At 42.5% G+C, this 26,672-nt stretch overlaps 1 protein-coding gene across 1 annotated transcript in view; it reads right to left on the bottom strand.

The window, feature by feature from the left end:
- Window positions 1-9,906: 9,906 nt before the first annotated feature.
- The window catches only part of GPC4 (glypican 4), a 107,749-nt gene continuing 90,983 nt past the window's right edge, over window positions 9,907-26,672 (bottom strand). Inside the window, exons 5-9 of the mRNA XM_040442494.1 lie at window positions 20,998-21,128; window positions 19,214-19,360; window positions 18,179-18,306; window positions 15,567-15,742; window positions 9,907-14,463 (exon numbers count right to left, since the gene is read on the bottom strand). Coding sequence (XP_040298428.1) covers window positions 14,243-14,463; window positions 15,567-15,742; window positions 18,179-18,306; window positions 19,214-19,360; window positions 20,998-21,128 — 803 coding nt within the window. The 3' untranslated portion in view covers window positions 9,907-14,242. The remainder of the gene's footprint in view (window positions 14,464-15,566; window positions 15,743-18,178; window positions 18,307-19,213; window positions 19,361-20,997; window positions 21,129-26,672) is intronic.

Here is a 26,672-nt window from a genome sequence, read left to right as displayed (position 1 = left end):
CAGTGACATGAAACATGGGTGACACCTGACCGCTGTGGCCAGTCATTGGTTGACGTGGGGAGATCTGGGACCTGCAGGGCTGGCTGGCTAACGATTGAGCTAGAACCCAGCTTACAGGACCAGGTAAGTACGATTACCACCACGAGTCCAGCCATGCTGTGGGGTCTGTAAAAAAAATAAAAATAAAGTCCCCAGGAACAACCCCTTTAAATACTGGATAACGACCACCACAGATAAATTTCAGGTACACCTGAAACTTTAACAAAACTATTACACAGCATGCCTGTGGGTTCATAACATCATGTCATTTCACCTGTATTTCTAACATAAGACATGTACAGTTCTAAATGTTGAATATTAAAAGTCCTCATCCACATGGTAATTCGCAGCATTCACATTTTTTCCAGCCACTTTTTTTGGACCGAGCTATCTAATGAATTGCTTTCTTAATCCTGTCTTTAAGTACTCCTCTGCCTGAAGCCAGGATTTGTGAGAATTCCTGAGTGACTACAGGTGCATTAATGTAAACGGAAAATCAATGTTTTTCAATGATGTCCTCAAGTCAAACTCTGGAGTGGATGTAAATCACATCTAATGCAGCCTACAGAGCTACCCAACAAGTCTAGTGTAAGTAGTCGAGGAGTAAGCAAACAGTAATAGGAACATTCTGAACTAGTTGTGTCGTAGAGAAGTAAAATAATGAGATGTCCGAGACAGGCTTCCAATTTTGTTCTCCAAGAGATATTGTAGAATACCCAGGCATACCTTAAAGGAGTTGTCAGCTTTGGCCAATCCCTTTTTTTTTTTTTTAAAAGGGACGGCCAATAAGCGAATTGCCGTTTGCCCAGCTGGTGGTACCACTAGCACTGTTCAGTTTCTCTGGAACGCCACAGGGGAAATGAAGCATCGAAAAGTTCTTGTTGAAGTGACTGGGCTGTCCATGTAGTTCAGAGTACAGGGGGGTCTTTCTACAGAAGTTGCTTTCCACTCTTGCAAAGGCTGACCATACACATACAACTGTAGTCCCAACGATGACTCGGCCTACTGCCATCTCTCCTGACACCTCCATATACATGCAGTCTCTGCCTCGCCAAGTCTGATGAGTCCCGAATGCAGAGAGGAGACAAAGCTGCAGCCAACACACATTTTATTAAGACGTCCAGTTGGCTATGAGATTATAAAATATAGCAGAATTACAGTATTCTCCCGTGCATAAGGCTGGCCAATCCCATAAGATAGCTGTCAGCCGGACGCCGATTTTGCCAACAGCTCTCACTCCCAATTCCCTCATACACATGCCTGCTCGGCTTGGCCGGGTAAGCTTGTGTTCTTACTAGGGAGAGGATGCTGCTAGACACTTCTGGCAGCAGCTTACCTCTGTAAGAACGAAAGTTAAGGGAGAATCAGAAGGTCCCCATACACAATAGATAGTTGGCCGGTTCTTCTGACCTTCATCTACTTCAGGTTTGTTTTATTTGCTGCAAGGAATAGCACAGCTTCTATGTATATATACATATATATATTTTTTTAACATATATCCCTATGGGTAGCAGATGCCATGTATGCATTTGTAACCTTTCCCAGGGTATATACTAGGGGTAGGCAACCTCCGGCACGCCAGCTGTTGTGAAACTACAACTCCGAGCCTGCATACTTCCTCTGCTCTTCTCAGAATTCTCACAAAAATGAATGGAGCATGTTGGGAATTGTAGCGTCACAACAGCTGGAGTGCGAAGGTTGATGATCCCTGGTATATATTTTTTATGTAAATAGGTCCACAGTACAGCATTGATTAATCCCTTAGCATACCATTATGGTGGTCATAGTACTTTCACTGATCATAGAATAAAGACCAGCATGGTGGTTATCTGCACCCACGAAAAGGGCATTTTAGGAACTTATGATTTATACATTTAAGGAAATCTGTCACCAGTGACCTCCCTATCCAACCGTCAAATAGCCGTGGTTCCCCTGATTAAAATACTGCTTTTTTTTGTTGATTTGAGGCTCCATTACAGAGTTATGAAGCTTTTTCCTAATAGGCAATTTAGGTGTTTGGTGCAATGGAGGCATAACCATTGCTCTTGTTGCACCCAAGCTTCACTCCTTCCTTTTTATGACCAGCCCCTTCCTGGCTGCTTTGATTGACAGGGCCAGGCAGTGGCAAAGCAGCAAGGTAGGGGCTGACCAAAGAAATCAGTGGAGCTTGGGTGCAACAGTTAAGCCCTTATTGCAAGAAACTGTTCATTTGCATATTTGGAAAAAGTATAACTCAAGAACAGAGTATGCGGTCTTTTGCTAAGCTCCCCCTAGTGGCAACTGCAGGCACCAGAATTTTAGCAAAAAAACATATGGCTATGCAGCAGATTTAAAGAAATAAATCGGTACAAACAGACCTAGAAATGATACTGTGATAAAAGGTGGAGATTCACTTTAACCATATTGTAGCCAGCTCTCTTGAAATTAGCCTTGATCCAAACCCAAAACGCAGCTATTGCACAAAAAGTACAGTAATTACTTGGTTTAAATTTATGTGAACATGTTCATAGCATTCTCAGCGCCACTCCTGCATAAATGCCTATCTCATGTGCTTCGTGAAAGGTTGGGAGTGCAGAAATGTTTTTGATGGACTTGCAAGTGTTTATAAGACTTCAGTTATAGCTGGGTCATGCAGCTGCATAGTGCCTCTATAAACACAACCCTGGCTTACACGCCTTCAGCAGAGGACATCACTTGGGAAAGGTAACAGGACTGCATAAAGCACAACAAAAGTGATTGTTCATGATATGACCTCATTTATTCATTCAAGATATACTTTTGTTTTATTTAATACTGCTGGCTAAGATAGAATGATAGATTTCACAAACTGATGTACAGTTGGATGGCACAGGCACAAGGGTTGGTATATCTCTACTGCTGATTGCCCACTCCGATGACTAGAATCAGAGATAACTCTGACCACTGAACTCACTAGAGCGTGAGAGGATTGGAAATAACTGCACACCCTATTACAAGAAAAATGTATCCTTTACATTTATGGTTCATGTCTATCAATGGCCCTGTTATGGTGGCAGTACCTCCCATGTTAGACTGAGTGTGACTGTTGATAACATACCAGCAAAAGTATGATTACTTTGTGACAGGATACCTTAGTTATACGTTTCCCAAGCTTAGATGTGCCATGTATGATACATTATGTGGACATGTACAACTAATGTACTTTGATGTGCCTTATGCTGCTGGGAGATGCTGTAACTGGAGGAGAAAGCAAGGCAAATTTGAGTGGTAGTTAGCTAGCAAGTAGAGGTGAGTGGTGCTCACTAACTAATGCGACTCCTTAGGGTATGGAGATGGTCTGAGTAGCAATAACACCCACAGTGTTGAATCACCACTGCAGTGTTATTTCCCAGGAAGTTAAGTGCAATGCCTGCTGGACAGAGTAAGCCTCGGTGCATGAGAGCTACAAAAACAGAGTAGCACGGCAAACTATGCTATTTCCTAATTAGGGACACACCATAGATTGCTGTGCTGCACTGTTTCCGTAGCTCTCATGCACCACATTGGGAGCAGCTACTGAAACAGCATGTGCCAGGGACCGGGTTGCTCTGCTGTTTCACAGCTGACTGGAGGTCGGGACGGTGTATAATCTCACCTTAGTAATGGCGAGACGAGATAACCTCTGTAAAGAGACTATGTATATGCCCAACTTGTTCCCGCTAAGGATATGCCCTCATTGAGAGACCATAAGGCTGTCGCTCCATATGAGGCTGTAGCTGCCAAGTTATTTGCCTCTTCTGAGTATTCTGTAACTAAGCCAGTTGTTTCCTTGGAGAACCATCCAGTTTTCAGTCCCATGTGTGAACAGTAAAGCCATTGTTCAATTTGCTTCAGTGTGTTCGCCTGTTTCCTTATGCCATCCTTGAGTGAAGCAGTGTGGAGGCCTAACAAAAGCCTCCAGGCCAGTCAGGGCTGCAAGCCTATTAGGGCTCATGCACACAAACATGCCCATGAAGCGGACCACACATTCACTTAGATGGGTCCGCGATCCGCAAGTCAGTCCACACTGCAAAAAAACAGAACTTGTTCTAGTTTTTTTTCCCCAGTTGGGAGGCACGGACCAAAATCTGCATCTTGTGGACCCATTCAAATGAATAGGTCGGTATCCGTGATATGGAGTGCACATTACCGATGCCTGTATATTGCAGATCTGCTGTCTGCAGGCCGCACACATTCATGTTCATGAGTCCTTAGGCACATCAAGGGTTTCTACACTTTTTTGCAGACACACTCGAAAAGAGGCTGGGCTTAGATGCACCATTTTGCACCAAAATTGCTCCACGATTCTGGCATAAAAATCTGACTGAGATGAAGCCAAACAATAGTTTGGATAGAGTCAGAGAAAAGGGTCTCTCCCAGCACCAGGTTCATCATCTGGCCTGAGCCCCTGAGATAATTCTGGTGCAGATCTAGAAGTTTACACCATCTTCAAGGCCTTTGTTCACAATTAGACTGACATTAAGACACTAATTGAAAGTCTACAAATATCACATTTAACACTTAAAAAATGATTATTCTGCACCATTTTGTACACGCTTCTCCCCAGCATCACTGGCTTTTAGGGAGGATATCCATGTACATACAGCACTTGACAAAGACTGTAGGACATAACATGAAGCATGTGCGGCTCCATACCAAAAAGCTTTGCAGCCTCTGCCATGTGCATGAGTCCTTACACTACTGTAAAAAAATATATATATATTTGATCTGTCAAAAATGAAAATCAGCTATAGGCGTTTCCCATTTCTGTGTAACTGCACAGTGAGATTTACTAATCCTGTCTAATAGCATAAACTAAGGATGCACCAGTTTGTTAGACTTTTAGACATGTCCACCTAAGAGTTAGCTTACCTTGCAAATTTGGCACATCTGTGTCACATTTTAGGTAATGACTCCTTTCCCCCAAAGTCCTGCCCATGTTCGAGTAAGGTGAAGAAAAAAAAAAAAAAAAAGTATCTAGTGCTGAGTGCTTTTGTGAGGTCCCATCTGTCAAAGGGGAACCATGGTCATCATGATGCTAGGTTTCACATTAGGGAGACAACGAACGCCTCCCCATTTGTCAGGTGCTGAAGAGATCAGCTGTTCATTTGGGAGTTTTGCAATCAAAGCATCCCTCCCACAGGTCATTGCACAAGTAAAACTGCTGGGCCACATGCTGAGATCACCATGACATGCAGCAAATGCCACTTTTTAAGGTCAGTATAATTAAAGGGGTTGTTTCCTGAAGTCAACTCTTGTCCATTAGACCTATAAAGGCATATGGACATCATATTGGACAGCATGGTGGCTCAGTGGTTAGCACTGGTGTCTAGGTTCGACTCCAACCAAGGACTACATCAGCATGGAGTTTGTATGTTCTCCCCATGATTGCGTGGGCTTCCTCCCACACTACAAATACATACTGATAGCGCCGGCCCTGCATCTAAGTTGCCTATCATAAGGCAGACCAAGCGTCTGCCTTAGGGCGCACCCGGCGCCGCAGAAGGAGTGGGCGCCGCGCGCCAAAAATTAACCCACTTTGTTTTTTGTTGCCTTAACCAAATTAAAAATGATCATAATCACCTATTGTTTTTCAAGCGGCTGCAGTGCCGCTGGGCACCCGCCTGTGTGTGTGCCGTGCGTGCGGCCCTAAGCAGCACGGTCACATGGTCAGGGCAGGGAGGCGTGACTGGCCAATGGCGCCGCAGCGGACGGCAGCAGCAGCAAGGAACTGTCTGGAGGCGGAGCTGCTGTGTGAGCTGGCCTGTTAAAGCTGCCTCACCTGGCCGGCCGAGTAGACTGAGCTGAGGAGTTGGGCCGACTGGAGTGGCGACAGCGACTGAATGCAGAGCTGAGAACCCTCAGGGGGGGGGGCTGGACTTTACCAGAGGGGGAGAAATAATGGAGGACAAAATGTCTGTGCCATGGAGCCTGGAGGGGAAGAAAAGAAGGGGGGGGGGGGTGTGATGGTGACATGATGAGGGACAATGTTGGAGTCTGTGCCATGGAGGTTGGGGGGGGGGTGTGACATGACGAATAATATTGGAGTCTGTGCCATGGGGGGTGACATCATGTCACCCCCCCTCCATGTCACAGACTCCAACATTGTCCCCCATCAGGTCACTGACATGATGAGACAATGTTGGAGTCTGTGCCATGGAGGAGGGGGGGGGGGGGGGGTGTGTGACATGATGACTGACAATGTTGGAGTCTGTGCCATGGGTGGGGAAAAGTGGTGAAGACATGGTTAGCAGACAACAACATTAACGTTTTGGAGTGGCCCAGCCAGAGTCCAGACTTGAATCCAATTGAGAATCTGTGGAGGGAGCTAAAGATCAGGGTGATGGCAAGAAGACCCTCCAACCTGAAAGATTTGGAGCTCATTGCTAAAGATGAATGGGCAAACATACCTGTGGAGACATGCAAAAAGCTGGTCTGCAATTATAGGAACCGTTTGATTGCTGTAATGGCCAATAAAGGCTTTTCTATTGATTATTGAGAAGGGTATGAATAATTTTGGACTGGACACTTTAAGCACAAATGTTAATAACAGCTGAGAAATGTATTTTTTCCCCCCACAATAATGCCTCTTGTACATCGTCTTATCTTTTGGGAGACACCTATGTCATTTCCCGTAAAAAAATTACTTACTGGTTGAATAAAAGTAACTAAGTCAAAATTTGCCAGGGGTATGAATAATTATGGGCAGCACTGTAAGAGCACACTTTTTTTTTTTTATCAATGTGGGATCCCCACTTGGGACCTCATCTATGAGCTGCTCTGTATAAATACAACCCCTGTTCTCTTACACGCAAGCTGTTATTGTAATAGCAGGACAGTGATCCCTCTGAATGGCTGACATGTAATACTGCATTTCCCGCTGCAAGGGAAATGCCAGGCTGGCTGCAGCTTTCCGAGGACCCAGGGCAGCATTCAGAAAGTGGCCGACAACTCCTTTGGAAAGCAACCAAAGTGCATTTATAACAAGCCAAAACCCTACTGGTTTACAAAAGTAAATAATGAGCTCTCCAACATTCGAAGTACTGATTCGCTGTGCAGGATTTAAAGCATATCTTGAATGTACAATTCCAACCTTACTTTTGTAAAGGTATAAAAGTGTATATTAAAAATAGTCATGACACTTTATTACTGTTAAAGGTGATCTTGGGCACTTTATGCTGCAAGCGTATTGAGGAGAGCAGTGCACGTGCCCATCTACCTGGGCTGATGGCAGGCAATAGACCTTGTGTGAGCTTCATTTACATGTAGCAATAATCCCCTGTGTATAGGGATGAACGATCACAACTATGATTGTTTGTTCCCATACATATTCCTGATGTGCTGCTGACAATGATTTTATGAGCTGCATAAACAATTGGGTCACCTGACAAGTGTTTTGCTCATTTATCAAGTAATCGGCAGCACATTCAGATGGGCCCCTTCTTGTGAATAATCATTTGTAGCAACACTCGTTCTTGACAATTGTCCGATTCTCAGCCTACGTAAAAGGCCCTTAAAGGGATTGCGTCACTGACATTTTTTTTCTTCCCATATCCTTTTGTAATATTATTTGTGGTAATGTTTTTCACCATGGGCTCCGGGTCTCGAGGGATTAGAAAAACTGTGATATCATCTATTGTGAATAATAGATCATGTGTTATCCATATATGGAGGTGTCAGCTGGCATTCGAACCCTGCCTGTAATAAGCAGATAACTGCAGCAAAATAGATTATAGCCCAAGAAGTGGTGCATATTATTAGGCACAGTGGCCAGTGGGAAAACTGCAGGATACTGGAGTTTTTTTTCTAATAGATATTGACATAGAAAATTTAAAATAACATAAAAAAAGTCTTTAAAAGTGTGTTTAACATAAAACATGATTTAAACAATAGGTCATTTTATAAAGATACATTCCCTTTAGGTGTGTATACTTTGCAATTAGAGTTGTTGCGATACCAAAATTTTGATTCGGTTTCGATACCATAAAAAAGTATTCCAATACTCGATACCACGCAAAAAAAAATAAAAACACCAAAAAAGCCCTGTCAGAGGCAGGGTGCCGGCTATGCGATTTTGCTGCCGGCACCTGCCTCCTGTATTAAAAGTTAAAGATGACCTTTCATTAACAGGCTACATAGAGCGGCGCCCAGGGATGTCCCTGCACTTACTCCATTCGCCCGCTGTGCCCCAATTACTGTCTCCTGCTCCGTATGCCAATTACTACAATTGGAGAGATGGGCAGGAGACATCAGCTTCTCTTCTGGGCATTCCTTCTCCCTGGCTGTGACGCTGTGACGATTGGACAGCGCTACAGCAGGGAGAAGGAACGCCCAGGAGAGAAGCTGATGTCTCCTGCCCATCGCTCCGATAGTAGTAATTAGCATACGGAGCAGGAGACTGTAATGGGAGCACAGCGGGCGAACAGAGCGGCACCCAGGAATAATAGTAAGTGCAGGGACATCCCTGGGCTCCGATCTATGTAGCCTGGTAACTTAAAGTCTGGACCCATTTAAAATCCTCCTATCATTGGTGGCGCAGTGCGCCCGCCCCTCTCTCCTCATTGGTGGCAGCAGCACGGGGGGAGAGAGAGACTGCTTCCTTCTCCCCTGTGCTGCTGAGCGAACATAAGCGCGCTGACAGCAGCGCGCTCATGTTCAGAGATACTAGACTGCGCAGTCCAGTATAGAAAAAATGGAAATCCTGGTATCGTATCAATACCAGGACAAAAGTATCGATTGGGTATTGGAATTTCGATACCCGCAACAACCCTATTTGTAATATGTAGTTACACCTTGGTCCAGGGACTGTAAGTAGTTAAATTTGAAAAAAATATACAGTAACCATGGAATATAAGATTCCACATAAGGCTGGGTTCACACGAGCGTGTCCGGATTAGGTCCGGATGCGTCCCGGTGTGTTGCGGCAAACCAGCGCGAGTAGGAATGCAATTGCAGTCAGTTTTGACTGCGATTGCGTTCCGATGTTCAGTTTTTATCGCGCGGGTGCAATGTTTTTTGCACGCGCGTGATAAAAAAAACAGACTGTGGTAGCCAGACCCGAACTTCTTCACAGAAGTTCAGGTTTGGGTTAGTTGTAGTGTAGATTGTATTATTTTCCCTTATAACATGGTTATAAGGGAAAATAATAGCATTCTGAATACAGAATGCATAGTAGGTGATCAATTGAGGGCTAAAAAAAAAATAAAAAAATTAACTCACCTCCTCCGCCTACCACGGTGATGGACCATGTGATTGGAGCATGTGATCTGACGTCAAAGGTCCTTTAGCCGACAGCTCATCAGAAGAGACTGGGAACTACGCGATCAAGAGGAGAAGGTGAGTTAATTTGTTTATTTTTTTAACCCCTCCAGCGCTGTTTTACTATGCATTCTGTATTCAGAATGCTATTATTTTCCCTTATAACCATGTTATAAAGGAAAATAATACAGTGAATAGACTGTCACCTAGCAACCATGCGTGAAAATCGCACCGCATCCGCTTGCGGATGCTTGCGATTTTCACGCAACCCCATTCACTTCTATGGGGCCTGCGTTGCGTGAAAAACGCAGAATATAGAGCATGCTGCGAGTTTCACGCAACGCACAAGTGATGCCTGAAAATCATCGCTCATCTGAACAGCCCCATTGAAATGAATGGGTCCGGATTCAGTGCGGGTGCAATGCGTTCACCTACCGCATTGCACCCGCGCGGAAATCTCGCCCGTGTGAACGCAGCCTAAATGGTTTTCAGGCACATTTTTTGGAACTAATAAAAACAGCATTTATTTTACGCAATGTCACGCTGTCTGGCCCCAACTGAGCTTCTCAAGCCAACAAAAGCATAAATAGACACAAATCACCACACAGGAAGAAAACGTAATTCCGTTTATTTAATTTGATTCTGTTGGAGCATATTGTCCAGGTGTTTAATTGCGGGAACGTTTGACAGTAAAGAACAGATTGTACAACATGCACATTATAACTGAAAAAGACACAACCTAAACATCAAAATAATGGAAATATGCAACAATCTGCATATATATATAATGTGTGTATGTATTGACTGTACACAAGCACCTTTCCTTTTAAATTAGCAAACTAAAAGTTGTCCAAGTGAAAGTCAAGTTTCATATGAATATATATTTATTTTTATATTTATTTTTCTCTCAGCTGGTTAGGTTCCCTAAAAACTTATTTGCACAAATAATGAACAGGAAAAAACACTTTCTTCCAATTGAAATTTGAAAAACTTGGCATAGTCTATTTTTATTCACTGATGCGGATATAAAAAAATACAATGTTAAAAAAAAAAATCTACACACAAAAATTAAGTTAATTACTGTATATTGGAGAAAAAAAAAAAATACAGAAAACATTTGACCCTCCCAACCATCCAGCTAACCAGTTAATGAGAATTACTGATGAACTATTGGGGAAACATTAAAAACTTCCAGATTTGATAATGCAACCCAAATACACTTACACGTGGGTCAAATAATTTAGAGAGTACAACTGCTTTAACCACACAATTCTTGGCACATATATAATGTTTCCGATAAAACCTAAAAATACTTACAAAAAAACCCTGCAAAGGCCGACAGTCTTACTTTACTAAATTATTTTATAGTTACTAAGTAACTGTGTCATGTTTTGGTTTGTGCAAATTAATTCGGCAAAAGTTGATTCCACTTTTGTCCATAATGGAAAACAAACGCCGAAATTCAACTTTTTTCAGACTTAGTGCATGTTCAAAAAATAAAAATAAATGGGGAAGAAAATAGAGTATTAAATTTATCCAAACCGTTCACATGTGTAGTTTTCCTAAAGTCTGCATATGCTTTATTCATAAAAAATAAAATAAAAAACATAAAATAGATCAAGACATTTTGGTGGAAAACTGTTAAATTGAAAAGGGGAAGCTATCATTAGTATGGCTTTAGTAGTGAACCCCAAATGTGAATCGCCTACAAACCCCTTGTATTTGTAATATATATATATAAAAAATGGCTTGTCTTCATTTTAAAAAATTTGCATTTTTATTTTATTTTATATAGCATGGCCGCCACAACAAAAGCACACTTTTATACATTTAAAGGCACATTTAGTAAAAAATAAAAAAGTAACAAATGTAAGGCAGAAAGACCAATCATGATCACCGCTGCATGACAGAAAAGTCTGCCGTGTCCGCCACCTCCTGATCGTTAAGCAGTTTGCGCAATGAAGGATAAAATAAACTTTTATAGATATTTTGTATGAACATACATAAAAGGATCCGCAAGTCACTCCGTATGCATTCCGCTTCCGTATGTCCGTTCCGCAAAACAATAGAACACGGCCTATTATTGTCCACATTACGGACAAGGATAGCACTGTTCTATTAGGGGCCAGCCGTTCCGTTCCACAAAATACGGAATGCACACAGAGGTCATCCGTACTTTTTGCAGATCTGTGTTTTGCGGACGGTCGTGTGCATGAGCCCTTAGATGCACAAGTTTCTTCCCACGGTGGAAAAACGTATCGAGAAATTAATTGGCGCTTCATAAAATTGGCAGCATCGGAATCGGGTAACAATCTCCACTAGCGTATGTAATGTAATGCACTATTGAATGCTGTGTCCATATAAATGATGGATATGTCCAAAAAACATTCACCCCAAAAAATTTATGATTTTTCAAAAACAACTTCTCTTTAGGTTTTACATTATGGAATACACCTTAGAAGTAACATACTGTTTTATATCCATGTTAGTTGGTAATAATGCATATCTGGATTACATTTATAAAAAATTATATTCACACCTAATTTACCATAGATTAATATACACCTACATATGCTTTCCTTCATAGCTTAAATAAATATGAGCTAAAGCAGACATGGATATTTGACATGTGTCTGCATTTGCCCTTTATCCCCAGGATCACCAACCTGCTACCATTTTCAAATTCTACAGAGACCTCTTTACCATTAGAAATTGCAAAAAAAAAAAAAAAAACAGCTCTCATTTACTTACAAATTCATTTTTATATCCTTGCTTATTAAAAAGAGAAAGTGTTTACAAATGTATTTTTCCATTTATATATTTAATTCTATAAAAAAAAAAAAATATATATATATAATGTAAATAAAGTGTACCATTAGTAGACCTTACTATGAAATGGCAAGAATGGTAAAGAAAAAAAAAAAAAAAAAAAAAAAGTATGACGAACATAGAAATTATATCCATTAACTTCAGCAATAAGGATTTTTGGGTTATTTGTACCAATTGTTATATGTTCTCCATTTTATACAGTCCTTGGGTGTATAACAAAGGCGATAATATATAATTTGCACCCTCAAAAAATAAAAAAAATATCTACTTTTTACATACAAACTAGGTTAAGAAAACAAATAAGCAAAGTAAAAATAAAATAAAAAAAATCTTAAGAACTGATGGAAAGAATTCAGTGCTGTGTGTGAAAAAAAAAAAAAAACCTAACTAGGCCTGTAGGGATAGCTGTACTAGTTCCATTATGGAGGCACAGACCACTAAAAGTAATAGCCCTCAAAGCAAAAAAAAAGGGAATTCCTCAGAATTGAGGTAGTTATTACTAAGTATTAGCACGCTGTTTCTTCTCCCATCTAAAAAAATTTTTTAAATAAAAGTTATTTACAATGTCTCAACCAATTTTTTTTGTCATTTTTCTGTATAGTTTCCTTTTTAATTAGAAAAAAAAAACTAAAAAACCCCATGCCATGAAAGTTTTAATAAATAGCGTGTTAAATTATGATTAATCTGATTATCTCAAAAAAAGCCAGATAGCTTGAATATTCTAAAAGAAATCTGTTGGCACTTTCCCGTGGCTGAAATCAAAATTAATTTGTTAATGTTTATTCTAGACAAACTTACAAAGATCAGGCTCCTCCACATAACAGTAGGTTTAACTAACTTTGTACAAAAAAAAAATAATATATATATATAAAAATTACATCCCCTTGAGTTGGGTCACATTTACATTGACAGATTCTATATTTGAATATTTTAATTTATATAGACAAGATAGTATATAAAAATTTCCTTACTGAACATTGCCAATGAGTAATACTTGTATTGCTAGACGTACCATTAAAACTGACCAACGTCACAGAAGTATGTATATTCAAATGTAAAACATCTGGATGTTAAAAAGCAAAAAAAAAATAAAAAATACACAAAATGTATACAAATGGATATATTCCTAAAAGCTTAAATAAAATGGAAATGAATGAAGATCATATTCTGAAGGATGAGGTGTGACCATAAAAAAAAAAGGCTTCCTACACAACTGCTTTCCAGGACTATGCCATTAGATAATCAAATGTTGCATTCATCAACCAACAACCCTTCGGATGGGGTGTAGAATCGTAAAAGTCGTGCTTAATAAGTTACCAATGGGCAGATTTAATACTGCATGAACGTGCAGAAAACCCTCACCAAAGGACACTTACATTAACAAGTTGACCAAGCTTCGATAAACCATGTATTCTGCTTCACAGAGGATTAACACACAACATACAAAAACAAATGTACCAATGAAAAAAACAAAAACACTGACATAGAAAATATTGTGAACGGTAAAATTTTCTTAATGGAGAAACTGTAAAGATGATCCATGTAAATAGGCTTTTAACATAAGAGGACTCGTCGGGGAAAAAAAAAGTTTGACACTTGGTCGACGTACCAAACACATTGCGGCCTGTAAAACGACATTAGGCAAATCCACAGACTCAGCTTTGTAAAAATATATTAAAAACAAGGGTATAACACTAAATAAAGCGTTACTTTTTGTTGGCTGCTTGGTCATTTTATCCCAAATTATAACATGATAAATAAAATTAGCTTCTGTACAGATAACACTTGAAAAAAAAAAAAAAAAAAATGTCTAGCCGTGGGATTAATGACACGGAGAGGTGACATAAAACACTAAAGCTCAGCTACCTACACATCTGTATATACAAGCCTGCCACGATCATCTTTACGAGTCCACGTTTTCCAGCACAGTGAAGAATAAGAATGAATCCAACACTTGACTCGGTGGCGCGGTGTTAAAAAACAAACAATACACCTTTGTCCATTCATGTACAAAGAGATAAAAACTGTTCGATGGATTTTTAAGGAGGAAAAGGTGCATTTTCCATTTTGATTTAAAAAAAAAGTCTTTTATTTTTGCTAGAATTGTGAAAAACTTGCATTATCTGCAAAATCTCACCAAGAGCATAATACTTGGTACAATGACTGTGAATGACACAGTGCTGGAATGAGCACCACTTCCCACTCTCACAGTGTTATCAGAAAAGAAGATCTTTGGTTTAATTTTGCCTGGATCGTCTGTAGATTTGAGGTCAAAATCATCTGGGCATTTTTGTGGGTCACATTCACCGCTTCCACTACCTTCTCCACTGTTCTCCTCACCTGCATAACCAAAGCAGAAACTTGTTACTAAAATAATTGTAAAACAAGCAAACATGTAAAAATGTTTTTTTAAAGACATACTATGGATGAAGATGCATAAAAGTCACTTTTTGGATTTGAGGGGAGTCAAGTCAATGATCAATATATTTAAAGGGGTCGTCCGGGTTCACAGCTGAACCCAGACATACCCCCGTTATGAGCATTGGAGCATTTCATGCTGTCCCTTACCCTGATTGCACAGGACAAGGGCTTTTATGTTTAAAACAACACACTGCTGGGCAGAAGCTTCCGCCTAGCAGTGCTCCCCGTGACTACATCGGCTCTGATGGGTGGGCTTTAGCACTGCCCTAGCCGTTTTACAGGCTAGGGCAGAGCTAAAGCCCGCCCATCAGAGCCAGTGACGTCACCGGGCTCACTGGGCAGAAGCCTTCGCCTAGCAGTACTTATGGAAAGCCTGGTATGTCACCACAACTTCATAAAATGCCTTTGCATAGGACAGCATCGAAGCAGGAAATGTTCCGATGCTCATAACAGGGGGGCTGCCTAGGTGAAAATGTGGGTATGTCTGGGTTCAGCTCTGGTTGTGAGAAGTTACCCCGATCCACAGGTTAGGGAATAACTATCAGATCGGTGAGGGTCCTACCTATGGGACCACCACCAATCACAAAAATGGAGTCCTAGTACCCCATGGGAGGCCTTTGAAATGAACAGAGGAACAAGTTGGGCATGCACATTGCAGCTCCTGCAGCCCCATTCATCTCCACAGGAGTTCTGGAGACAGCAGAATACAGCTCTCAGCAATTTCTGGAACTCCCATAGAGTTGAATAGAGCGGCAGATTGCACACCTGACCTGCCGACCCATTCATCTGGGGGGAAGGGGGGGGGGCACCGAGGGGTATGGAGATCCCATCAGTGGGGGTCTCAGCAGTAAGAACCCCAACAATGGCATTCAGCAACTTCTCACAATGAGGACTGGGGCTTACTTCAATCTTTAACATCAGCTTTGAATCGTATCCGTACAGTTTCCAGCAGGAGGAAATCCTCACCATAACAGGAGTGGAATATAGTTTTCTAAATTTCTCAAATTGGTAACAAAACTTACTTGGGTCAAGGAAATTCACATCATTCCCGTTATATGCGCTTCTCAATGCGCTTGTCATAGTACGCAGCGCCACCTTCTGACGACGAATCATTATGTCTGGATTTGTGACATCCACCTGCACATCTGGATTATTGACCTGATTATCCAGACCATTGGCCATGACTGAATACAGGTACCTAAAATAAAAGGTAGGGAGAATAAGAAAACCAGACGCATTGACGTGAAAACAGTTGACTTAGGCTACTTTCACACTTGCGTTAGGAGCGGATCCGTCTGGTGTCTGCACAGACGGATCCGCTCCTATAATGCAAACGCTTGCATCCGTTCAGAACAGATCCGTTTGCATAACCATGAACAAAAATGATAAGCAAACGGATCCGTTTTGACTTTACATTGAAAGTCAATGGGGGACGGATCCGTTTGAAAATTAAGCCATACTGTGTCATCTTCAAACGGATCCGTCCCATTGACTTAAATTGTAAGTCTGGACGGATCCGTTTGCCTCCGCACGGCCAGGCGGACACCCGAACGCTGCAAGCTGCGCTCAGGTGTCCGCCTGCTGAGCGGAGGACAAACGGAGCCAGACTGATGCATTCTGAGCGGATCCGTCCAGCCCTAATGCATTCTGAGTGGATGCGGATCCGCTCAGAATGCATCAGTCTGGCTCAGTTTGGGAGCCTTTGAGAGCCTTTAAACGGAACTCACAAGCGGAGCCCCGAACGCTAGTGTGAAAGTGGCCTTACTTGGACACTTAATACAATGGAGAAAAAGAAGATTTAATAAAAAAAAAATACAATCAACCCCTTGGCAACATCCACCGTAAATGTAAGATGGAGGTTGAGGTTTTAAACAAGGCATCCAAACAGGAGCAGAGCGGGCACCATACTGTATCTGGCTGTTCTATACAGCAGACATCTGCCATCAGCGTCTGCGATCAGAGACAACTCTAATCACGGACATTCAACCCCTCAGATGGCGGTTGGTTGCTATGGGAGCCTTCGTCCTTCTGTAGACACCTAGGCCTGCCACAGTAAAGTGACTATTAACCCCTTGATGACCAGCAGTGTATATGTACAGAGGACATCATTGTTTAAAAGATGGCACCCTCTCGGGAGTGCAGCGACTGCTGTTTCACATGGCAGACAACTGGGGGTAATGTCTGAAATCAGCAATAACGCTGACAGACATTTAAAGGGTTTCTGTCACCCCACAAAACTCTTTCTTTTTTTTTTTTGGATAGTTAGATTCCTTATAGGGCGATATAGGAGAATATAATAGTCTTACTTTCATGCGGCCGATTATTTATAAAACGAAGTTTTATAATATGTAAATGAGGGCTCTACCAGCAAGTAGGGCGTCTACTTGCTGGTAGCCGCAGCAGCAATCCGCCCCCTCGCCGTGTTGATTGACAGGGCCAGCCGGGATCTCCTCCTCTGGCCGGCCCTGTCAGTAATTCAAAAATCGCGCGCCTCTGGTCATTCGGCGCAGGCGCTCTGAGATGAGGAGGCTCGTCTCCTCAGTGCGCCTGCGCCGATGACATCACCGAAAGAGAAGAAGACGTCATCGGCGCAGGCGCACTGAGGGAGTGCTCATCTCAGAGCGCCTGCGCCGAATGACCAGAGGCGCGCGATTTTTGAATTACTGACAGGGCCGGCCGGAGGAGGAGATCCCGGCTGGCCCTGTCAATCAACACGGCGAGGGGGCGGATTGCTGCTGCGGCTACCAGCAAGTAGACGCCCTACTTGCTGGTAGAGCCCTCATTTACATATTATAAAACTTCGTTTTATAAATAATCGGCCGCATGAAAGTAAGACTATTATATTCTCCTATATCGCCCTATAAGGAATCTAACTATCCAAAAAAAAAAAAGAAAGAGTTTTGTGGGGTGACAGAAACCCTTTAACCGCTCAAATCCTGTGTTTAAATGTGACCACAGCACCTGAAAGCTGAAAACCTAGGAGCGGTGTGCTCCCGGGCCCTGAACGGCTCCCATGCATGGTGAGCAGGAAAGCCATTGGTTGTATGTGAAAGCTCTGGTCTCTCTGAAGAAACCAGGGCTTTTAGACCTGTAAATCCTATGGTGCCCTGCAGGCAGGGCTTTCTATATAAGAGTTTTATCTCTCTGTGCTGATTGCAACTGGAGATTTTGTATTAATTTTCAGTAGCATAATACTGCTGAAATGAAAACAAAAAAACAAGGCCTCATAACTATCTGAATGTAAAAGATAAAAGTTATGGCTCTTAGAAGGCAGGGAAGAAAAAAAAAAAAAGGGCTTAAACAGTCACAGTTGCCCCAAATATTTAATTTACAAAAATGTATTAACTGCATGCTCAATTTAGATCTGCATTTGGGAGTTCAGCTGCTCTGCACCACAAATCTGCAGGTAACTGCAATGCAATACATAAGGATTGGAGTTTTAAAATCCAAATCCACATGAATTAAGAAAAATCTGAATGGTGACATCTGCGGCAGAAAAAAATTCCAGCACAAGTTTACTCAGATCTACAATTTCCACTCTACATTGAAGGCTTTGAACACTGGAAACTGCCACTTGGATAACGGTCGCATAGCAGATACCAGTGTGCCCCCATAACGAGAACAGAACAGAGACCTGCTTTTCTCGCTTCCATTCCAGCAGTCATCTTCATTAACACCGGATGTCCTGTTTTTGCAAATGTTATTGGGCAGAGAGGACCAAAACTTTTTGGCTGCCTTCAGCTTTTGTTTCACATCAGACACCTGTAAAATTAATATTTGAAAATTAAGGGTACATTTTTCAAAAAATTTGCAAAATCAAAAGAATATATATTTATTTATTTTTGGGGGGGGGGGGGGGTTTTGCCCATCTCACACATTGGTGGCATATCGCAAGGATATGCCACCAATGTCTGATAGGTGCAGGTCCTACCTGAGTTACCCACACTCTCTCTACAACAGAGCCTGCAAAGTGAAGGAGGGCGGACCGCGCATGTATAGCCATCCTCCATTAATTTCTATGGGAGTGCCCAATAGAAATGAATGGGAAGCGCACCGTGCAAGCGCGGCCACCACTCTATTCACTTCTATGGTGCTGATGGAAATAGCCAAGCCAGTGCTTGGCCATCTTCGGCAAGTCCATAGAATTGAATAGAGGGCTGCCGGAATTCACCTTCGCTTTATGGACTCTGTTCTACAGATAAGATGCGCGTGCCGGGGTGACCCTAGCAATATGTCACCAATGTGAGAGATGGGCCAGTCCCTTTAAGCCGTACACAAATTAGTGCAATGGCTTACGTTCATAACGGAGCCATGACTACTACGACTGATCAGTTTCTTTAAAGTGAATCTGTCAACACATATCCGGATATCCAACCAAATAAATTGCTCGGTGTGTGTGGGCCCCTGAGCAAAAAGCTATTTTGGAACTGCAGGGCCTACAAGCAGGTAAGTTAATAAGCATGAATAAGGCATATTAAATCATTGGAGGCGGTGGTTTAATAACGCCTATTATTACATGCGTACGTGCAGCTAGTAATAGATAGTGGCCAATCTATTTAAAGGAGCTTTCCCACATCACTACTCCCCTATGTGTATGGTCTGATTTAGATCACCATGGACTCACTCTTTGGATTTTTGAACAGAGGCAACCATAGAACCATAAACTCACCAGTCTATCCAAACTTGTCCCAGCAGCAGTAGTTGGCCGTTCTTCTGGGCTGTATGATCTAAATCGATGATTGATGTTACTGTCTGATATAGAACGGGAAACCCTTGTATTCGAGAGAATCTTGGGCGGTCCACAACCTTCAAAAACCTATTAAAAGAAAGAAAAGTCACAGCATTAAAGAGTGTACAAACATGAGTACGGTGAGGCGTTCCCTCTGGAGAAGAGCCTGCTTGTCAGTGATCTCCATCGCTCATCTACATAAAGACTCGTCGTTTGCTGGCAGCACGATTTGCTGCCGGCAACTGACGATTTAGGTCCTGTTCATCCAGTTCGATTCGCTCGTTTATCGGGTAATCTGTGGCACCTTTACACTGCCAGAAAATCTCTAACAAGCGTTCCTATGAGAGCTAGTGATTATCTGGCGGATTCTCAGCTTGTGTTAATCTTTACGGTGCACTAAAATACTATAAAATAGTATCTTAAGGGGGATTAAAGGGGTTGTGAAGGCCATATATATTGATGACCCATCATCAGGACAGGTCAATATCTCATCGGTGTCCGATTCCCACCACCCTACCGATCGACTGTTTGAAGAGGAGGCAGCGCTCCATGCAAGTGCTACCTCCTGTTCATTACACTGCCTGTCGTCTCGGAAGTTTCGGCAGTGTAGTGTGATGACAAGTACTCGCTCCATTTACATGAATGGAGCGAGTACCTGCAATTACACTATGCTGCAGGTCCAGAAGAGTCTATGCGCAATGTAATAAAAAGGAAGCAGTGCATGCAGCGCCGCCTCCTCTTCAAATAGCTGAGGGGCCGGGTGTCAGACCCCTGCCGAGCAGATATTAATGACCTACCCAGATGACAGATTAGCAATATATATGGCAGGACAACCCCTTCAAGTCAGTTACTTCACTAGAAACATCATATTGCATATCAACTGGATCTATGGGAGTCTGACCGATTAAATCTGCATCTCTCATACACTATGGCACGACCACTAGAGATTTTCCCAAAAAATTCACTTTGGGTCCAATTTGGCTGTCAGATTTGATTCTGCCCTTTAAAGTTGTGTAGGACACACTGTGGTCTCCTAGGACTGTATCCAACCCTTTCAAGCTCTTTAAAGGCAAGACAGCATTAGTAATGTCAAAGTGACAATGACCTATATGGGAGTGGGCAAACGGATGGCCGTGGGTGGCAGATGCCTTCTTCTCTGTCTTCTGATCTGTAAAATTGGTGGCCATGATTGTGAACGATTTGTGCAGAGTGAACAACAAGAGTATTGGATTCACCAAATATAGAATGCTTCGGGAAATTTGTTCATCTCTAATGATCACCTTTTTTTGGGGGGGGAATAGGAAATGTAAATTTGCCCTGGGTTTGACTGCTAGGACACCCATTAATCAAACATTTGTGGCACATGCAATTGATGGCGCCATCATTATATCTAGTGGGAACGATCACCCAATATCTTGACAACATATTATAGGTATTGCATGTGCTTTTTAACCCTAAAACAGAACTACTCTTGTCCATGAGCTACGTCTGAATGGTGGTCAGCTGCAATACCAGGCATAGCCCATAGACCACGGACAAAAGTGTCCCACAGAGAAAAGCAGACCCTTTTTCCAATCTCATTATCTCCTTAATTCCTTTAGAGATCTATATTAAAGTGTGGCCCCACGAGCACAACTCCTGCCCATACTCCATATTAGGGTCATATAGACATTCCAGATGGAAAGTATGAGAAGGGTGCAGCAGATGAAAGCCAAGAAACAAACCTTCACAGACACAGGATTGCTGTTTTCCTGCATGTTCATTATAGCCTCTGAAATTTTGACATCAATGGGATCCATGACTGATTCAATGTTGAATGGACCCTCCAGTCGTTCGGCCACCATTAACATGGAATCTAATTAAACGGGGGAAAAAAATTAAAAATTTAAAAAAATGAAATTAATATCAGGCAGCAGCCCGTAAAGCATTTTAATAGCAAATCTTTCAATTCTGTTATTTCTACTGGTATTAACAGCAAGCTCATAGCAAAGCTAGACTTGATTCTTACGAGAACTGACATTTATTAGAACGCATTGATTATTTTCGTTCCAGATTCTGAAACCATTTTGCAATGTTTGCTCCTTAACGGAATTCATTCTTAAATGAGGCCGATCACAGAAATTTTCTTTACTGAAAGGCCACTTTGTGAAGCTTCGTTACTAGTATTCCAATGCAAACTGTACATTTTGTTAGAGCAGGAAATCTACACTGGCAGAATGTCAGCCATTAATGCAGCCAAGACCATGAAGGTCTGTTGGAATTCTTACCAGAAAGAAAAAGGTCAAACCCATTACCCAATTCTAAATTGCTAAAGTATTTTTAAGAGCAAAGTTTGGACATTTTCTTTTTTTTACAAAGACATTTGAGCAGTGTGTATTTTGTATCAAACCATACAATGCTGATCTTACCGACAGAGGAAGAACGCTGAGAACGTTATGGTTCCTAAAGCTAAACTATTTCTGAAGAGATTTTTGTATATGTTCCTTTTCAACAGATCCCTGAAAACGACGCCTCGAGTTTCTCAGATAACAGCCTCCGATAAAACAGGAATAGTGCTTTTATTAAATGCGCTGTGGTTGCATTTTATTGATCGGGTGACATGGCGGTTAAACGTTGTATATTTTATCACAGCCACGTTACAGATCTTGCTGGACGCATCTATAATAAGGGGACCACTGTCTTACTCTATACCGAAAAAGCCAATCTCTCTTACCTGAGCTTAAAGGGGTATTCCTGTTATGTACCAACCAATGATCGTTCCGGAGACAGCAGATTACAGCGCTCGGCTATCTCTGGAAAGTCCATCAAAATAAATGGGGTGGCTGGCCGCTCAGTTAATGTCTGAAGACTTCAAAGGGTATGGGGTCCACGTCCTTGTAATCGTCATTACACAGTAAATGCAAGTAGTTATTAAAACAGACATGTCAGGAGTGGTAACAGGTCCTCGTTAATTATGTAGAGCACACATAATGAAGACATGGGAAAATGATCACTGTAATAAACTGCAAATCACCAAGGCTACTTTCACGCTCACGTTTTGGGCGGTTCCGTAAAAACGGATCCGTTACAATAATACAACCGCATGCATCCGTCATGAACGGATCAGTTTGTATTATCTTTAACATAGCCAAGACGGATCAGTCATGAACCCCACTGAAAGTCAATGGGAGACGGATGCGTTTTCTATTGTGCCAGATTGCGCTAGAGAAAACGGATCCGTCCCCATTGACTCACATTGTGTGCCAGGACGGATTCGTTTTGGCTCAGTTTCTTCAAGCAGACAGCTGGAGGGAGACTATACTATCGTGCTGACAAAGGGGGGAATATTGTTCTGTTAGATCAGGAACCATATGTGAAGATGTGTAGGGACATCCTTAACTATAAGGATTGTTACAACATTCTGAGCACTACTCAATAGAACTTAAGTACATTTTGAGCTCAGCCCTTGAAGCACGCATGATCAGCAAAGCAGAGTTTGAGACGCTTTTACCCAGACATGCTCAGGTGGCATGTTTTTATAGTCTGCCTAAAGTGCATAAGGGCCAACATCCCCTTAAAGGCAGACCCATTGTGTCTGGCACTAATAGTCTCACTCAAAAAGTGAGTACCTATGTTGACAATCTTGCGTCCGTTTGTACTGGCATTACCTTCTTACGTGAGGGACTCTATGGAAATTGTCAATAAAATGGATGGCCTCCACATCGATAACATCCTCCTTGCCAGTCTCGACGTGGAGGCCCTCTATAGCTCCATACCTCACGCAGAAGGTTGCAGGGCTGTACAGCCTTTTTTTTTTACAAGAACGTGGTGGTGAGTACACCGTGCACCATGAATTGGTCATCAGATTGCTCGACTTCATCCTACACCATAATGTCTTCCTGTTTAACCGTCGTGTTTACCACCAGCTCAGGGGCGTGGCCATGGGTAGTCCCTGCGTGCCATCGTACGCCAATCTGTACCTGGGCTGGTGGGAGAGGGAGACAGTTTTTGGAGACGAGATAAATGTCTGGTCAGGTCATATCACATTGTGGGTGAGATACATCGATGACGTGCTGATATTCTGGAATGGGACTGTACAAGAGTTCAACGAATTTGTCATGGCCCCTAATGTAAACAACTACAGCCTGTTTTTCACTTCCGAAATTAATTCCACTAAGATCACGTTTCTTAACCTAACCATTATGAATGCGGAGGATGGCAGACTACATACTAGTCTGCACAATAAAAACACGGCAACAAACACTGCTGCATTGAGAGAGTTGCCACCCGTATCTGTCGAATAAGGGAATACCAAAAGGGGCAATTTCCTCAGGTGCATCACAACTGCTCATCCCTTTCAGACTTAAGCTAATTTGACCAATAGATTCATCAATAGAGGGTACCCCCGGAAGGTACTTTCTTCGGCTTACCAGCATTCATTACCCCGTGCCCGTGAATCACTCCTTAACCCTCGTGAGAGGGAGAGTATTCAGGGACAGGTTCAGCTAATTGCCACTTTTGATGTGGCAAATGGTCCGATACGGGAGATTCTTCACAAGCATTGGGGGATTCTGCAGATTGATCCAGACGTTGGTAATCTTGTCAGTCCCACTCCTGTGGTAACGTACCGAAGAGGATGCAACCTGAAGGATAGCCTCTGACACAGCTTTTTTCAGACTTCCATCCCATCGACTTGGTTGGTGAACCCCCTAAAAGGGACATTTTGCTGTGGCAGCTGCATTGCTTGCGACTCCATCAAGCCCAGGTCTACATTTTGTAGCACGGTTACTACAAAATCATATACCATCCGTACGTTCATCAACTGCAGATCATCTGGGCTTGTATATCCGATTAGTTGTACCTACGGCAAACAATATGTGGGGAAAACTATACGCGAGTTCCAATGTCGCATAGAAGAGCATCTCAATGACATCTGCAAAAATACTGACACTCCGGTTGCCCGTCACGTTAATATCCATCCTTCAGGGGACACACGGGCAATAAATTTTTAGGGGATTGAGGTGGTACGACCCTCCCCTAGAGGGGGTCATTTGGATCAACGAGTCCTTCAGAAGGAGGCCCAATGGACCTTCAAATTGGGGACATTGCGGCCTCGTGGACTCAACGACCACATCTCGTTTGTCAGTTTTATTGAATAAATTAGTACAGAGCGGTTTGTCATTGTCTGACTAGGCTACTATCCCCAGGTATCCAATTTATGCATATCAACAACTGCTTCATTCTATATACGGATACTATTTGTGGGACGGTGTCCTTCTAGGTACATCATCCCTTGATTGTCTGTCTGCCCTACTTGGTACAATCATGCCACCTAGGTTTGCATCTTATCCCCCATTATATATTTTTTCTACGCTGTCATCTACCACTATGTTCGTTATGCCCAAGATCTGTTTTACGGTGTTGGTTTTGATCTGCCAGACCATCAGGCGGTCTTGCTACCGCACGGTTTGTTTGCCCTTTTTTTTTAACCCAGTTTAGTAGTCTTAATCCTGCCTTTACGCATGTCCCTATAACTATTATTGATTACCTTACGTGGGAATTCTCCATCTTATGCGGACGATCGCTGTGCCAGGCATTGAGAGGTGGGGACACGCCCCCGGCTTGCGATTCGTCCGCATTGGAATCCCCACGTCATTGTGAGGGAGGGACTTCTCCTTCAAAACCAAGTGCGTTCGGCCGCCGCTTCAAGACCGAACTAGCGCCGGAGGCTGTCACCATGACAGTGGTACAGCAGTACTCAGCAACTTAGTACACCTACAGGCAGATAGGATAGCTCCTGACGATTCAAAATTGAAGAAACGCATTGAGCCCAACAGTGCTGCTTGATGTCTATGAAGCTGAGCTAGTGTTATAGCCCTCCGAGCCCGATCGTAGCGAGGACTGATATCCCTGCTTCTGAGTTCCAAACTGATTAACTCATTGATGCATTGGGACTCTCTCCTTTTATTACACGTGCAGGGTTACTTTTCAAATCCCCTAGTGCATGTGGGGTACCCTTGTAGATCTCTACTATTGGCTCGTTTGTTCACCGTACCAGTCTAAGTTTCAGGTGTAGGTGTTCATCTATACACCTTTACTTTGTTCCCCCTAATACATAGAAGGGGTTATTAGCTCTAGATGCGGTGATTAACTTCTCGTTCACCTGTGTGTCAATTTTCCAATCACTGGGGGTTTGAGAGATTATATATATATATATTATATATCAATATATCAAACACCCAGGGCTCCGTGTATTTAAATCGACAATCAGCGTGTAAGAAACCCCCTGTGGCAGCAACAGGTGGGAGTGATCCACATTCATCACATATGGTTCACCCCTGTCGCTCTAGATCTATTAGAGTCTTCTGAGCGCAGGTTAAGTTGTTTTCGCCTCCTGACAGGGGTTCCCCTTAGTACTTCATTCCCTCCCCCTTTTTAGAGTATATCCAATAAAATTTTTAGTTTTTAGCCTCTCCATACTGTTCCATGACTTCACTACTACCGAGACGCGATATCCCTTGGTATGTCCGTTAAAGGAATCCGCACCGTCGCATTTACAATCACAAAATTTTGCACAGCCGGCTCCTGTGACGCGGGGAACGTCACAGACTATGTTTTGAGGGGAAATTTTCACCACGCACTTTCCGATTATTTGCAAAAAAATACACTTAGCAACCTAACCGCCAAACTACAGCAGCCATTGTCAGTTGTCTGTTGTGGCAGTTAGCTTGGATATTCATCAGGCTTCATACAGCAACCAATCACAGCTCAGCTTCTATTATGCTACAGGTCATTAATATGAGTTCTGATTGGTTGCTATAGGCAACGAAGGACATTCTTAGTATAAGACAGCTTATGTGTGAGTTAATACGTTGTTGTAGAGGCTGATGTAACTCGCATGACCTTAAGTGTATACTAATTCTGTGGGGTTTTATATACTGTCAATTAAAGACAATAATGCCCCGTATGAAATGGAATTTGATTGGACGTCAGATGCTGAGAGAAAAGCCGTATAATGGGTGGGTTATTATGGAAATCACCGTTAATGAGACGGGGTACTGTGGAGGCAACAAATATGGGGCGGGACGCTGTGGATGTTACTGTTAAGGGTGCGGATTATGGAAATCACTGTTAACGAGACGGGGTTCTGTGGAGGTCACTAATAAAGGGGCGTTCGCTGTGGAGGTTACTGTTAAGGGGGCAGGGGACTGTGGAGGCCACCATTAAAGGGGCAGCTGCTGTGGAGGTCACTGTTAAGGAAGCAGGGTACTATGGCAGTCACTGTTAGGCTACTATCACACCTGCGTTAGGCGCGGATCCGTCTGGTATCTGCACAGACGGATCCGCACCTATAATGCAAACGCTTGTATACGTTTAGAACGGATCCGTTTGCATTATTCTTTAAAAAAAAAATTCAAGT

The sequence above is a fragment of the Bufo bufo genome, chromosome 8, assembly GCF_905171765.1.
Source record: "Bufo bufo chromosome 8, aBufBuf1.1, whole genome shotgun sequence".
Classification (NCBI taxonomy): Eukaryota; Metazoa; Chordata; class Amphibia; order Anura; family Bufonidae; genus Bufo; species Bufo bufo.
Note: the sequence above shows the minus strand (reverse complement) of the source record. Positions and strands in the feature narration are given on the sequence as shown.